General features: G+C 50.0%; 1 protein-coding gene across 1 annotated transcript in view; it reads right to left on the bottom strand.

The window, feature by feature from the left end:
• The window catches only part of INSC (INSC spindle orientation adaptor protein), a 125,300-nt gene extending 115,084 nt beyond the window's left edge, over positions 1–10,216 (bottom strand). The window contains exon 1 of the mRNA XM_024731593.1: positions 10,121–10,216. Coding sequence (XP_024587361.1) covers positions 10,121–10,216 — 96 coding nt within the window. The remainder of the gene's footprint in view (positions 1–10,120) is intronic.
• Positions 10,217–16,332: the final 6,116 nt, after the last annotated feature.

Below are 16,332 nucleotides of genomic sequence, written 5' to 3'. Positions count from 1 at the left end.
TTGGGCTTTCTCTAGCTGTGGCGAGCGGGGGCTACTCTTCGTTGAGGTGCGCAGGTTTCTCATTGTGGTGGCTTCTCTTGTTGCAGAGCCCGGGCTCTAGGTGAACAGGCTTCAGTAGTTGTGGCACACAGGTTCAGTAGTTGTGGCTCGCGGGCTCTAGAGTGCAGACTCAGTAGTTGTGGCACACGGGATTAGCTGCTCCGTGGCATGTGGGATCTTCCCAGACCGGGGCTCAAACCCATGTCCCCTGCATTGGCAGGTGGATTCTTAACCACTACACCACCAGGGAAGCCCCTGAGTTGTGTTTTAAAATATATTTGGCTGCTGTGTGACAACAAATTGGAGGGAGTGTAAGTAGACCAGTTAGGAAGTTCTCACAGTAGTCCGATAAGATGAAAATGGTTCCTTGAACTAGAGTGAGACTGGTGGAAACAGAGAGAAGTGACGGACTGGGGAGAGATTTTCAAGACAACATCAACAGACTTGGTGGGGAATTATATATGAGCTTTGAGAGAGAAAGGTGTTGAAGATGATTGCCAGCTCTCTCTGACTTGTGCAGCTGTATAGATGAAGGAGCCATTCAATGAGATCTGAAATACCTGGAGAGGACCACATATGAATAGGACACTGCCAAGCAAGAATGCAGAAATTCCGTTTTGGACACACTCAGCTTGACAGGCCTTGGAGGTGTCTATCTCCCTCCTTCGTCTCCCTCACCTTCTGCATTCAACCAGCTACCTGATTCTACTTCCTCTCTTGCCTGTCTTATTTCAGGTCCTTGTAATTATTTCCTAGATAATTGAAAGAATCTCCAGGCTCTCTCTCCTTCCAATCCATCCATTCCACACTGTAGGTCTTTCTAAATATCGCCTCCTCCAACAGTCCCTCCCTCACCATCCATCTAAGCCACCTTATCCCCTCACTCTCTGTCTCAATCACTTGAGTTTTTCTCTCTAAAAACCTGTAATAATTTGTTTTATTTTTTTATTATAGAAATAAATATGGACATATAAGTATATACCCTAGCTCTGTTTGCTAAGAGGGCATAAATGCAATGACACACCAGTAACAGGGAGCACATGTAGCCCCAGGTCTTGGTTTCTAATACCATTCTCCACTAAAAGGATCCAGGTCTCCTTGGAGAAATGACTAATTCCAGGGCTGGGGCAAGGAAAGAACAGAATGAGCCTGGAACATCTTGCTAAAGCAACAGTAACCAAATGCTCAGAGAATCATGGGGAAAAGTCAAAAGAAACAAGAGCCAGACTGAGAACCTCCCACTGATCAAATCTTGTACATTTCGAACATCAAAATAAAATATACAAATTGATTAAACCCATTGAATAAATTAATTAAGAATTTATGAGTTCATAGTAATGAAGGAAGGGAAGAAGGGAGGGAGGGAGGAAGGGTGGAGAGAGATAAAGAGAAAGACAGAAAGAAAGGGAGAAGGGAGAGATCTTTCCTACAGAAAAATGCCAACTAATAAATATAGAAGCAATGATGGATTCAAAAGTATCAATGATGATAAAATTAGTGATTAAACGTTTGATGAGGAATAGGATGTTTACAAAACCTCGAAGTATCTCTCCACAAATTACTTATTGATTACTAAGGGAAAAACAGTAATTTCACAGGAGAAACTGGCGAACATCACCTCAAGCAAGTGACAAAAGCTTCCATCACCAGCACTGGGACAATCCCCACAGCCTGTGCTTGCTGGTATGCTAACCTCACTTCATGCTACTACTGCCCAACATGCATAGCTTGGATCCAGTCATGTAGAACCATCAGATAAACCCAAATGGAGGGGGATATTCAACATAATAACTGGCCTATACCATTCAAAACACAAAGGTCAAGAAAGATAAAGCAGAGGAATTGCTCTGGATTAAAGAAGACCCAGGAGACATGATAACAAAATGCCATCTGTGGGTTGGACCCTGAATGGGGCAAGGGAGACAGGAGAGCTATAGAGACATTATTGGGACAGAATTGTATTGTAGTAAGAGTATATCATTTTTTTAAGGAAATACACACTTAAGTATTTACGGACAAAGAGGCACCATGTCTCCAATTTACTCTTAAATTGATCAGAAATATGAATATTTTATATGTATTCATATACATGTATGTATTCATATATACATATGCATGATAAAACCATAAATATATAATTATAATAAAGTATAAATTATACAGATAATTGAAGTATACATAAATAAAAAATAATGTATTTTTTATATTGTTGGAGAGAGAAAGAATGAATAAAAATGAAGTAAATGCAGTGTCTTGTAATCAATTAAGGGATACAGATAAAGAAGGATTTCTTTTATCAGTCTTGCAAATTTTCATTAATTTGAAAATTAAAGGTGACATAAAATTGTTTGTTTTTATGTTTGCTGAATGAATAAGTGAGCCGGTATCCAACCATGACCCTCCCCTGCTTAAAATACCTCAGGGGCTGCCCACAACTGTCATGATAAAAATCAAAACACCTTAGCACAGCCATCAAGGCCTGACACCTGTCAACAACACTTTGTAAAGTCTCCCATCTCTCTCTCATCACTACTGACCAGTACCCTCGCTGCCTCAAGTCCCCCAAGCTTACCCATGAGGCAACATTTCTGTGCCTTAGCATGTGCTGGTCTCTCAGCCTAGAAAGCCCTCCTCTTATCCTCCAGGAATCTTCCTGTTATCTTTCCAGATCCAGACCAGGAATTTTCACCTCTGGTAAGGCCTCCCTGATTGCCCCAGTTGGGGGTGACCCTTCCTCTTCTGATACACTAATACCTGCCATGATCATGTCCCACAGACAGGCTTGTCATTGTTTGCTCACAATCCTGTCTCGCCTTGAGGACTGGGATATTCCCGACACCTGTATGCCCAGTGCTCTGCACGGGCCCTAGCACATGACAGGATCTCGGTTAATACTGCAACATGGATACATGAATAATAGTGACTAAACTTTCTGCATCCTCCAAGAGAGCTCCCTGACTTCAGTCTCTTTCACGATCCTCAAAAAATACAGAAGAATAAGGGAAATTAGTTCTTCTAATTTTATGCATGAGGAAAGTGAGGCCCAGAGAGGGTAAGAGAAAACAATGTACCCAGAGGCTGAGCTAGAGCTGGAATCCAGATCTCTTGCCATCAGCCCAGTGTTCTTTCCCAGAAGGTAGGTGGGACAAGAAGGAAGAATATGTCATTTACAGTTGACCTGTTCTGTGCTGGACACTACACTTCAATAAACTTTCCAGTTCTAGCATCACCACTGCATCATAAGGAACCCCTTTTTACAGACGTGGAAACAGGCTCCGAGCCAGATCTGTCTGATGGCAAAGCCCGTGCTCTTTTCTCTGCATATGGACAGTATATGCGGCCCACCTCTGACCCTCTATCAGAGGCAACAATATGGCCTGAGTCAATCGTTCTGTCCCTCGACCATGTCTTTTAAACCAGCACCACACACAGACCCACAAGGCAGCCCACACGCCCAGATGACAGGCTGCATTTCACATGGTTTCCAAACCCAGGATATTTGGTTTGTAAGACAAAACCTCCATTTCTCCAGCAGAAAGTGAACACTATACACAATTACCCAGCCAAACTGCTGACGCTTAGACACTGCCTCACGCCGAACAGGGTCTGGTCTGCCCAGAGACATCCTCAGAGGATCCAGGACTCCCCCAGAGCTTGGCACTGAGGGCACCATGTAGCAGGAAGAGGGGGGACTGGGCTGGCTGGATCACAGTGTCTGGGTGTAGGCTCGGTCCCCAGAGATTGCTCCAAGGAAGAAGTGAAGTCACAGAAGCGCACCCCAAGGGAGTGGTTGGCAGGGAGGGGGCGGGGTTGGCAGGGGTATCCCTGCCCGGCCTGGGAGGCCTTCCCCACCCCACCCCTGCTTCCCACAGAGCAGCCGTCTCCATCTGAGGCTGGAAAGACCAGTGATATTCAGGTCCTAGAGCCAGAGAAGGCAAAGCCCTCAGCTCTTCCCCAGCTGGCCCAAAGGCCTGGACTTCCCTGCTTTCAGGGCCTTTGAACTGGGGAGTGGTCAGTGGACCACAGACCACAGTCTTCACCACAGACTCCAGCGTCAGACAGACCTGGGGTGAAATTGTTGCTGGCTCTGACCTTGGGCTAATCATTTAACCTTGCTGTGCTTCAGTTTCCCTATCTTTAAAATAGCAGCGCCTGTCTCCCAGCGTTGTTCCAGAGGTTTCCTGAAACAAAAGATGCAAAGAGCCTAACAAGGGGGTTGGCCCTTAGCAGACACTAAAAACTGTGAGTAAGCGTGAGTACGCCTTCCCCCACAGAAGTTCTGACTGCCTCACCCAGTGCTCTCTTGTTGGATTTTAAACCTGTTTTCACCTGGTTGAGCTTAAAGTCCAGGGAACACCCAGAATCCTCAGCAGAGATGCAATCAAGTCTTAGTCTTACCTTTTTCTTGAGGTGGCATTTGCCTGGGAAGGTACAAACCCGTCACCCGCACCGACCCACCAGCACACCGCCCAGTGCCAGGCATCTCCTGCGGCCTCAGGCCAACGCTTCCTCCTCCCCTTTGTAACCAAGTGCTTCTGGGAGGATTAATCTTGAACATGGGAAACACCTGCCAGCATCGGGTGACTTAATGCATACTGAGAAGCAAGATCTCAACACAATGCCTGAAAGCCCACCACGAGAGTCCTTGTAAGTAATCTTTAGCGCTAAGCGTTGTCCCCCACTCCTCCCCTTTCCAAATACTAATAGCCTTGGGCAGGTTAAAAGAATCAGTCTTAGAGTAAATTAGTTAGGGGTCTCGCCAACTTTGCAGTGTGGCTAGAGCCCTGTCCTGCATTCAGATGACCCTGGTGACACACATCTCTTGCAGATAAGAGGTGACAAATGACTTTCTGACCACATGGCAGACTTGAGAGCCCCTCATGGGGACAAGGAAAAACTGAGCACTAGCCTATGGCCTCACAGATCCAGGGGAGGGGGCAGAAGGGCCCTTCACGTGTGCCCATGCTCTTCATCCTGAGCTCCGGCTTCAAAGGGCCATCCCTGATCACAGACCATGTGGTCCACATGGTCTGCTCTGAGGGAGGCAGAGCTTAGGTCCAAGAGACACAGACCTCTCAGCAGAGCCCTGAGCCTAGGCGGGGTCACATGAGGAAGGGGTGGCCATAGGGCCAGGGCCAGGCATAGGGCAGGGGTCAAACTCCTTCGGGCACCCAGACACTCATGCTTTTGAGACAGGGAGAAGCTGGCAGTTGAAGCAGTCAGAGGAGGGGACATTTATCAATGCCCCAATTCATTCACAACAATCCCCATTGTCTGAGCCAGCACAGAGATGGGCATTTTCTCCCAGAGCTGCGGGGAAGAAAAGCCCCAAGACATGGTCACAAATCAGAGCCCCAAAATACAGAAGCCAAAATTGAGACATATGGTTTGAAAACCAGATGAAATATTTGAAATTGGAGATGTGCCCCCAAAAATCCATGCAACATGGTTCTCATCCTCAGAGACCAATAGAATGCTTAATTGCTCCTTGTTCATTTATTTATTCTGATCTCTCTCTATGAAGGATGTAGGAGTTTACAGCTAAAGATGGGTATAATATAAAGTTATTAAAGCAGAAATTAAAATTCAAAGCCATGGTTCCAATGAACACGTTTACTAGGATGAAGCAATATGATGAACTAAGTAAGAGCTTCCTGGCAGCCAGAGTAAGAAGGTAAACACACAGGTGATGTCATGAGCTCAGCAGTCACACAGACCTGTAGAAATCCCTTGAGCACTCTAAGCTTCAATTTCCTTGTCAGAGGGGAAAAACTGGGACTATTAACCTAATAAGGTTGCTGTGAAAAGTAAATGAAATAAAGCATGTATTATAGATTCAATACATAGTGGTTGTTATTATTACCATTTTGGGGGTTGTCTGATTTCTCTTCTTTAAATTGGAACTATGTGACCTTAATAGGGTTGTCTTGATGCTCTATGAGTCCTAATTGTTGCTCTGAAATTCCGATTGGTAGGTGTATGTATTTGATGAACTAAAACTGGGGAACCAGCCTGGGATTCACAGTGGGTACCTCATTTTCCAGAGTCTTTTCCTGAGTCTTAAGACGGCTGGGGGCCTCCACAGATAAGAAGGCTAGGGAAGGCACAGAGACTTCCTTCCCTACCACCTTCACTCTGTAAAAGGCTGCCCAGCTGACCACAGCCTGCCCTTATTTAACCATCCTCCCCAAGGGTCAGGTGGAGGACCAGGCCAGGGAAAGGTAGGTTCCAGCAGCCCCTCAGGAAATGCATGAAGCCCATCTGCTCCCCTGCATACTAGAGGAGTTGGTGGGGTGAGAACTCAGACACTCCTTAGACCAAACCATAAACATTTAGAAAGAGAAAGTCAGTGTCATCTTTCTAACCTCCCGACTGAGGAAGCACATTTAGTAAGGGCACCTCATTGAGACCTGTCCACAGGAGAATGGTCAGGATGGGAGAGGTCTAGAAGCCGTAACAGCAGCAGCCAGCTAATATTTGGGGACCTACTCTTCCGGGCACTGTTTCATGTGTCCCCAGTCCCCAAGGGGAGGAGGTCAGGGAGAACAAGATTCTGTCAAAAAAGAGATAACCACTGGAAAGGAGCAAAGCAAAGGCTCTCCCTTTCAGCCTCACCTGCAGATGGGAGACTCAAAACAGGGTTGACTAAAACCAAAAAAGAGAAGAAACCAGCCCAGCTCAACTCACTTCTCCTGCCTGTCAGATGACTGTCTGGGCCCAGCCCACAGAAGGCTCACTGCTTTTCTGCTGCAGGGGGAATCCAGAGAATAAACCAGAGCGTGGAGCAAATTACAGGTGCTGAGCTCTGCCTCAGATCCCAGACTGGCCCTGCTTGCCTTGCCAGACGGTCCTTTTCACTTCTAAAATGGCAAGACTACTCCAAGAGCAGCCTCAGCTCCAGATCAAATGGGACACTATGAAGGCACTGTATCAACATCTGCCCTGACCCCGCAGCCAAAGCCCCCGGCTTACGGTATTTCCTACTAAAGCCAGTTTCTTAGACTTGTCCAAGGTGCCGCATGTAGGCTAAAGGGGACCGAAAAGGGGGCCTAAAAGGCTGAGAGTGGGTCAAGCCAGGGGTGTTTGTGCATATGCGTTTTGCACACGGAGATACCTGTTGGATATGTGTCACTGTCCTCAGATGTACATACTGAAAGCAGGTGAGTGTTTACACGGCCCTCCTGAGATACAACATGTGCAAGACTGGTGTGGGTGGCGGGAAGGTGTGCACACATGAGCAGCTGTGAGTGTGTGGGTGTAGGTGCCCTGTGTTTGTGGGTGGGCATGGCTGAGTGGTCCTCCCACCTCCTCCTGCAGTGACAGTGGGGCTGTCTCCCCAACCCTGGCCAGTCAGCCAGGCTGGCTCAGACCCCCATTCAGTCCAGTGTTGGCGCTGAACTCCTGCCCCGATCAGAGTCCTGAGAAACCAAAGCCGAGTGACCCACAGAGAAGACATCCCAGCTGGGGACAAGTCGGGTCACCCTAGAAAGTCTGAGTTCAGATAACACTCCTTATCCCCAGCTTCTGTCTTCATCTGCTCACTCACACACATGCAGCCATCGACACACGACCCGCTCAGCCGCATGGAGCCTGCCTACCACACTCACCAATGCATACCCAGCGTACAGACACGGGGCAGCAAGGGCCACACAGACACACGTGCCACCTATGGGCGCACTCCAGGCCCACCTACACAGAAGTTCCCACACACACTGACACACTCACACCCTGGGACATATGCTAGAAAGTTCCCTATGCTCACATACCAGCCCAGACACACGTCCTCCCACTGGCGCTCGCTCCCACTCACAAGCACTCACACTGATACACTTATACCTACTATCTAAATAGTCACAAGCATGCTCTGTCCCGGACCGGGCTGGGCACCGAATCCAGCCTGAGGAGCGCCGCCTACTTACTCCGAGCGAGTGAGAGCGCCTGTGCGCGGCTGCATGCAGCGGCCAGGCCAGCGGCGGCAGGCACAGCTGGGGCTGCAGAGGCTGCGAGCAAGTGACCTGCTCGGTGGCCCAGCCCGAGGGCCGCCGGCTGCCCGCGCCCCACCCCGCTCTGCCCCCGCCCGCCGCTCCCGCCCGCCGCCGCAGGACCTCCGGCAACAGTCCGCTCGCTGCCAAACCTCTGCCCCGCGTCAGCCACCGCTGCCTGCAGTCTCAGCCGGGCTGCGAGGCTCTTTTGGTGCCCCTGGCAGTGCAAACTTTGTGCTCTCGGCTGTGGGGAGCCCTGGAATGGGGACGCGGTCAGGTCTAATTAGAGACCTGGCTCGCACGGGGCCGGGCGGGAGTCACGGCGGGTAAGCACCCCGGACCCTCGGAGCCGTCCCGACCCTGGTGCCCACATGTGCCTCACATGCCAACATCTGGAGAGTAAAGGGAGTGCGTTGGAACTGAAACAAAACAAGGAGGGGTTTGGGTGCGGTTCACACGCTCTGCGGAGGGAGCGCTGAACTTTGAGCAGCCCCCAAACGCCTGGAATGCCACTTGGTTTATTGACCCTCAGGTGCTTCCCTTTGGAACCTAAGTCGCTCACATAAGATCGCTAACCTACCAGAAAGGACAGAGGATGGTTGCAGACACTCGTTTTAACTTGGGGCACATCAAACTTCCGCTCTGCACTTAGTGTCAGATGGCTAAGTATAGAGAAGAAGGCTGATTCCTACCCCAAAGCTCAGGAACGTCGCATTCCATCCAACCCCCTCCACCCTGCCATGAATCATTCCCCCCCAGGGGCCTGGAGTTCCTCTACCTACTCTGGGGCCACCAAGGAAGGGCAGACCCTAGCCTCCCTTGGGCACTGTTTCCAAATTTGAACCTGCTCATTGGCAGGAAGTTCTCCTTGGCATCTAACCTAAATCCCTCGTGTGCAACTACTGTATGTCAATATGCTCACACTTTGTGTTCAGGGACAGAAAAACCGGTTCTGTCTCCAAGACACAATGATCACTCCAAGGTCCCATCTCAGCCTCTCTTCCTTGACGCTAATACCCGTGTTCCCTTTTTCAGGCCCTGGCTAAAAATGATGATTGCTCCCTGGCCCTGGACACATTGCAGCTCCTGACATTAACTCAACTGCCTCAGCTCTCTGGGAACCCCAGACTCTGTAGATGCCCAAGTCATCCTCCTCAGACAAGCCAGCTTTGACTGCAGCCTCCATCCATTGGAGACACCCTGATTCTACTCCCCAGATCCTTGAGAGGGGCTTCAGTTCCTATCTCAGCAAAGGCTGTCTCAGGCCCCGGGGACAGAGCTTGAAGGCCCAGCCATTCACCTGGCTATGCATTAACACTGAAGCCACAGCCTTCCTCAAATGGGCAGTTTCCTGAATCTTTGAGTCCATTTCTGGTAGATCAGGTAGTGTAAAAAAAAAGAAAAAAAAAAAGGGGGGGCTTCCCTGGTGGTGCAGTGGTTAAGAGTCCGCCTGCCAATGCAGGGGACACGGGTTCGTGCCCTGGTCCAGGAAGATCCCACATGCCGTGGAGCGGCTGGGCCCGTGAGCCATGGCAGCTGAGCCTGTGGAGCCTGTGCTCCGCAACGGGAGAGGCCACAACAGTGAGAGGCCTGCGTACCGCAAAAAAAAAAAAAAAAAAAAGAGCCTGGACTTTATCCTCAAAGAAACCTAACCTTGCACACTGCCTCTACTACATTCTAGTTATGCGTCCTTGGACAAGTCGCTTAAACTCTCTGAGGCTCAGTTTTCCCATATTTACAATGGGGATCATAATAATCTCTGCCTAGCTCATATGTTGTTGAAAGTATGAGATGAGCTCAGGAATGTAAAAGCACCTGAACAGCTAAGATAGTTTTTAGTATGCTAGAAATGGAATGAGGCTTAGATCATGAACAGGATAAATATTAGCAAAAAACCTCAGAAATATTTCATTCCCAGGTACAAACTCTGGGTCCGAGTTTCAGGTAAGAGAGGAACAGACTTGGTTTTTTAGATGTTCCCTTTGGGACACTTGGTATGTATGTCCCCCACCTGCATTCCCAAACACACACACACACACACACACACACACACACACACACACACACACACATACACATCCACGTTCCCAGATACATACAGCACAGCACAGCCTCCTGGGCTCATGTCGGCCCCATAGGCCCCAGCCTCTTATACCCTCGCTGGCCGTCTCTCCATTCCCAGGGGGCCTTCTCATGGCTCCAGTCTTCGCTGCAGCAACTCCAAGTCTCCTTACAGGGGCCCTGGCAGGCAACTCCTCTCTCCTTGCCCATCCTTCTGGGCCATGGCCCCCGCAGGCCTGAGACTCCAGGCAAAGGTGTCAGAGGCCTTCTCCAAGGCAGCTCAGAACTGAGGCTGCGGGGGGAGCTCAGAATTGGAGCATCATCCCCCTCAGCCTCCTCCCCTCCACCAGCCTGGCTTCCCAGTGCTGTCCTGCTTAATTCTTAATGGAAATTCCATCCCCGGCGCCGGCCCTGGCTGCCTCAGGGAGTCCAGGCATGGGCCAACTGCAAACTCCACCCAGAGACAGGAGGCCTGCTTGGCCATATAAACACATACATACATACACACTCAGCAGACAGACATGCCCAGAGTCATTCACAAACTCAGAGAGTCTCACCCAGACACATACCCAGAAGGATAATAAGTATTATTATCACTAGCATTTATTGCATGGTGCTAAGCTTTTTGTAGTTATCAACTTCCCTAATCCTCACGATTACACTAGGTTCGTGGACGTTAGCTATTATCCCTAATTTACACATGGGGAAACTGAGGCACAGGGAGTAATAACTTGCATTAGTAATAATAGCCTAACACGTGAGCACCAGGAACCATGCTCAGGGCCTTATGTGCATTGTTTCATTTTGCCACCATGGTAACATTTTGTAGAAGTTATTTTTATTCCCATTATATAGACAAGGAGAATGGAGGCCAGATGGTTTAAATCATATGCCTGTGGCCTCACAGCTTGTGAGATGAAAGGAGACTCTATATAGATATGTGTGGGAGCCCTCATGAGTGAAAAGGGAGACATACAGGTAAACAGATACATGCAGACTCTCAGGGGCACAACCACAAATAGGTCCTTCTACCAAAGGAGAAGCCACAGAAATGGTTCAGAGCTGCAACAGGCAAAGGTCCCCTCTAGCCTGACGCCGTGTTCTTCTTCCCTCCCTTTTGGCCCATCCCAGCTCCACCAACTTCAGGAGTCACTTCAGGAAGGACAAGTTAGACCTAAATGTAGGGCAGATTTCAGGTTTACAGTTCAGTCAGCCAGCCTGAACTACAGTCAACCCACAGCCTCAGCTCCAAATCTAGTTTGCCCAGCACACCGCACATGGTCACCGGAAGAAGTCTCAGGTGCTCTCTTCTGAAGGGATCATAAATGAACCTCATGCAGGTAGCACCTCAAAGACTCTGGCACTGTCAGGAGCTGGCCAAGGAGGGCTCCTGGTCCCCAGCCCAGATGAGGCTGCACAGGACCCACAGGACAAGGCATGGCACCAGAGCCCAGGCTTCGGGCAGAACAGAGCATGGGCTGCCCGAGGGAGCTGGTGCCAGCTCCAGTCTTGCAGAGAAGTGGCAAGACTTTGGTGGGAGGAGGGTGGGCACAGGAGGGGCAGGGCTATGATATAGGACAAGTCGCAAAGTCCAGAGCCCTGGGAGTTGGGAGAGCAGGACGGCAAAAGAAGAGAAGAGAAGAATTTAGCAGTCCAGGAACTTGTCCACTGCTGGAAATTTCCATGCTAAGTTCGACATCTCCAAGCAGGGGCTGTGCTGGCACTGGTGCTCATTCCCAGCAGCCCCAGTAGAGTGCTCAAGAAGGCCTGCCATGGCCAGTGTGATCCCCATTGTCTCCCGTCATTTCCTACCCCGTTCCCCTCCCAGAACTCCTCAACGGCTCCTGCTCACAAGCCCATCCATTCTGTGGTCTCAGAACAGCTCAGCATGGCAACCTTGTGGGGCATCTACTTTGGAAAGGGGTTTTTCCAGAGAGGCGCGCACAATTTAACCTGGAATCATGCAGCCAGGCAATGGCTCTAAGGGGAGGAGGCGTTCAGAGCCCAAGAATCTGCATTTCTAAAAGGTTCCCAGCTGATGTGGATGGTACTGGTCTGTGGGCGTCACGCTCTGAGAACCACTGCTTTATAGAATAAGAGAAAGTCAGAGGTCGTTCCAGCTCAAAACTAAGGTGTAGCCTAACTTTAGAGGGCAAATGGTTTCTTCTGAAAGGCCCCTAAAGAAAGAATTTCCATTCCTGTCAGTTGTCTGTACTTTCCTTTCCCCAGCTGCCATCTCCCCAGCTTCTGCGCTGGCCCTGCCCTCTGTTGGTCCGTCTCCCCTGGGCTTTGTGATGGCTCTCTCTGCCTCAGTCCATCTCAAGTAAGACACAGCATCCTCCACTCTGTCCTCCACCTACTCAGAGAAGGTTATCAAGATGAGGAACCTGCACAAAAATAGCTGATGACCAGACAGGCTCTCATTTCCGAGGACCGAGATATCAGATCAGAAGGTCCTGACGATCGCAGCTGAAATGCCAGCCCACCCAGAGATATGAGCGATGGGCAAGGATCCAGTACCCATGGCTGTGACCTTAAGTCCTGCAGTCCCCTCCTGCAGCCTTGAGACATGCCCATGGAGATGCTGTCTTGCCTCCAGGGGTGATGGTGGGATAGGCCACTCAAGAAGGACTGGGAGAGGGGAATCTGGCCATAGGCCGGTGTGGACACCCCATTGACTCACTCGGGCCATCTATCTCTCTCCAGGCCTTCCTCTACAATGCTCTCAAAAGCGGAAATTTCCCTCAACTCCCAGAACCAGTGTGAAAACCTGTAATGTAACTAGGATGAAGGATGTAAGGACCAGAAAGGCCCTCAGCGATCTCTGGGAGCAGGGGTTCTGAAATTTTGTTACCCACCAGAATCACTGGGTCGGGGAGGGGAGTGAAATGCAGGTTCCAAGGCCTCCCTCAGAGGTTCTGATTCAGTGGGTTGGTGGTGAGCTGAAGCCTGGGTACCTCTCTCTTCCCAATCCATGTTCAGTGACTTCATGCTGGTAACTTGAAATTGGCCATAATGGAAGTATTTATTTACACCACAGAAATTGGGCAAATACTACAAGTCAGGGCATTTTGTTTTGTTTCACTTTGGTTTGCTTTGGAAAGCCTGTTGTGGACAACTTCCCAGCCCACTGTGGGGCATGTGCATCTCTATTTTCAAGCATCCCAAGCAATTATGATGCAGGGCTTTTTGAGAAAAAATTGATCTAGTAATTAGGTTCTAACTCAAACCCTTCATTTGACAGGGAAACTAAGGCCCAGGGAGGGAAAGAATCTTGGTCGAGGTCACTGTAGTAGGCCTCTTGTGGGATCACGGCTGCTCAGTTCAGGACAGCGGGGGCTGGCAGGCAGCCCTGTATTTTTCTTGACCCTCTCCTGCAGCCTCTCCACCACACACCAGCTGTGGCTCATTGGCTAAGAGAGGCACGGCAGGAAGGTCTCGTCCCTTGTGAGCCAATCAGATTGACTTTCATCAGCATTTCGAATTTTAATAAGTTCAACTAGAGGTTATTAGTGGCCAGATCACCTGACTGGAGTGCCCTGGCCAGCAGTGCCCTCAGCACATGAACTCCAGCTGCTGATGGCCCTAGGACTACCCTGCCCATCCCAAGCCTTCACTGTTCAACTCTTCATTAAATTCAGAGAAGAGTTGACTTTCCTCCCAGCAAATTCCCTTACTTAAAGTAACAAGCTATTTCCCATTACTTACAAGCAAAATCATCTTGAGAAACATAGCCACAGAGTAAGTTAGTGAAAATAAGAGCCCGAGATTCCTGCCCCTTTGTCTTTTCCCTATTTCCCACCCTCAGACAGGATGCAAAAGGAGAGTGTGCAAATATGCAGTTCTCCAGGGTGGTGGTTTTCCAAGAGTGGTCCTAGACCAGCAGCGTCAGCAATTCCTGGCATCGTATAGGAAAGGCAAAGTCTCAGACCTCCTCCAACAACTACTGAATCAGAAGCTCTGGGGCTAGGGTCCAGCAAGCTGTGTTTTAACAAGCCTTCCAGGTGATTAGTATACCCGTTACACTCTGAGGACCACCATCCTAGCAGGAGGGGCTGTAGCTTCTGCCTCTCTAACAATGAATTCAAACGCTGTTGAGTCGAGGGAGGAAAAGCGATCAGGGTGCCAACTGTGTGGCCAGCCACACTCCTCCCTGGCTAGCATCCTTGTCCCCACACTCCTGGGCAATCTCAGGCATCCAAGCTGTGGCCCTGCATCCCAAGCTAAGACAGAGGCCCTCTTTCCAAAGTGTAAGGGGTAACCCCTTTCCAAAAACAGCAGGACAGTCTCAGCAGAGACACAGCAGAAAAATGCTACTTCTGTCACTGTTTTGGTGCCTAATTAAGGGAGTGACTTAGTGGACATTCCTTGGCCCTTTGGATCTCAGGGGATTGTTCTGGACAGCCTGAGGACAGCATCAGGTGTCCTTCTGGAAGGAAGCCTGCTAAGGGCCTGTCTCTAGAAACCACTTTGGCTTCTCCAGCATGAATCTACTGTTTCCTCTGCTTCTTGTGCTCCCCGGGTTCAGGGAGAAAGATGAGCTTCAAGGGTAACTGAAGAAGTGAGGTCTTGGGAAAAGGAGCAAAATAATAATAATAAAAAACATACTATGGGCTTCCCTGGTGGCGCAGTGGTTAAGAATCCGCCTGCCAGTGTAGAGGACACGGGTTCGAGCCCTGGTCCGGGAAGATCCCACATGCTGCAGAGCAACTAAGCCCGTGCGCCACAACTACTGAAGCCTGCGCACCTAGAGCCCATGCTCCACAACAAGGGAAGCCACCATAATGAGAAGCCCGCGCACCACAACCAAGAGTAGCCCCTGCTCGCAGCAACTAGAGAAAGCCCACGTGCAGCAACGAAAACCCAACGCAGCCATAAATAAATTAAAAAAAACTACTATTATTACATAAGAAGTCAGTCACTGACTTCTTCCCGTATACAGACCTGCTGTACTAAGCACTTTCTATGATTTACCTTGTTTGTGTCTCACCACGATCCAGTGATGTAGTTATTACTATCCCCTCTTTAGAGGTGAGGAACGAGGGCAAGAGAGGTTAAGTAGCTCTCCTGAGATCACACAGCCAGTGAGTGGAAGATCAAAGATTCAGACCCACGTCTGTCTGAGCGTAGGTCCACGAGTTTCCCAGCGTGCAGTGCAAGAACACAAGTGCAGAGGTGCACCTGCTGCTGAGAGGGAAGGCCAGGTGCTAGCTCAGATAGGCTGGGGGAGGGGCAGGGCAGGGGCCTTTTCTGCAGTGGGAGGCCAGGTGACTTGTGGCAAATAAAGGGGCAGAAATGGGGGTAGGGGCTTGAGGAGTCAAAGAAGGAACAGCCCGGCTCCCCTGGGAAGTAGAAGGAGCAGATTAGGAATGACAATCGTAGCCAGACTAGAGTTGAAAAACACACATTTTACAAGGAGTCCGTGAGAGCAATCACACAAGCCAGACTTAGTGACTCCAGATCAGAGTCTGGGGACACGGGCTGACCCCGCGTCTAGGAAGTGTTCCAAGGCAGGGATTGCAGGGAGCTTACCATCTATCGTGAGAGGGGAAACAGCTGGGACATCACCTCACTCCGCGGGGTGCTGCCCTGAAGGACTTCCCTCCCAGCCCCGGTAGAACCTGGCCCAGATTCCTGAACGCAATGGGGCTTGTGGACAGAGGCGGCCGGGGCGGGCACTGGGAGTCATTGCGGAAGCTGTGAGCCTGGTAAAGAAAGACCTTTCCCCACCTGGAGAACGGGAGGCTCTGGAGCTGGCTGTGGGTTGAAATCAAGGCATGTCATTAAACGGCACCACTTCTTCCCAGCTGATCAAAACAAAGACCTGAGGCAATTTTTATTCCTCTTACCTCACCAGCCCCCTGCCCCCAACATCCAACCAGTCAGTCTGTCCTGTCTGCTCTGCCTCCATGTAGAAACCCTGACCATCTAAAACCCCTTAACCACAAAGTTGCCAGACTCATCCTTTAGCAATGTGAGTGAGATCACATCCTCCTCCAACCTAAAACTCTTCAACCGCTTTTTTTTTTCTTTAGTTTATTTTTGGTTGCACTGGGTCTTCATTGCTGCGCACGGGCTTTCTCTAGTTGCGGTGAGTGGGGGCTACTCTTCATTGCTGTGCGCAGGCTCCTCACTGCGGTGGCTTCTCTTGTTGTGGAGCACGGGCTCTAGGCGCGCGGGCTTCAGTAGCTGTGGTGCACGGGCTCTAGAGCGCAGGCTCAGTAGTTGTGGCACACGGGCTTAGTTACTC

This window comes from Neophocaena asiaeorientalis, unplaced genomic scaffold (assembly GCF_003031525.2).
Source record: "Neophocaena asiaeorientalis asiaeorientalis breed wild unplaced genomic scaffold, Neophocaena_asiaeorientalis_V1.1 scaffold571, whole genome shotgun sequence".
Classification (NCBI taxonomy): Eukaryota; Metazoa; Chordata; class Mammalia; order Artiodactyla; family Phocoenidae; genus Neophocaena; species Neophocaena asiaeorientalis.
The sequence above is the reverse complement of the archived record's forward strand: the minus strand, read 5'-3'. Positions and strand labels throughout refer to the sequence as shown.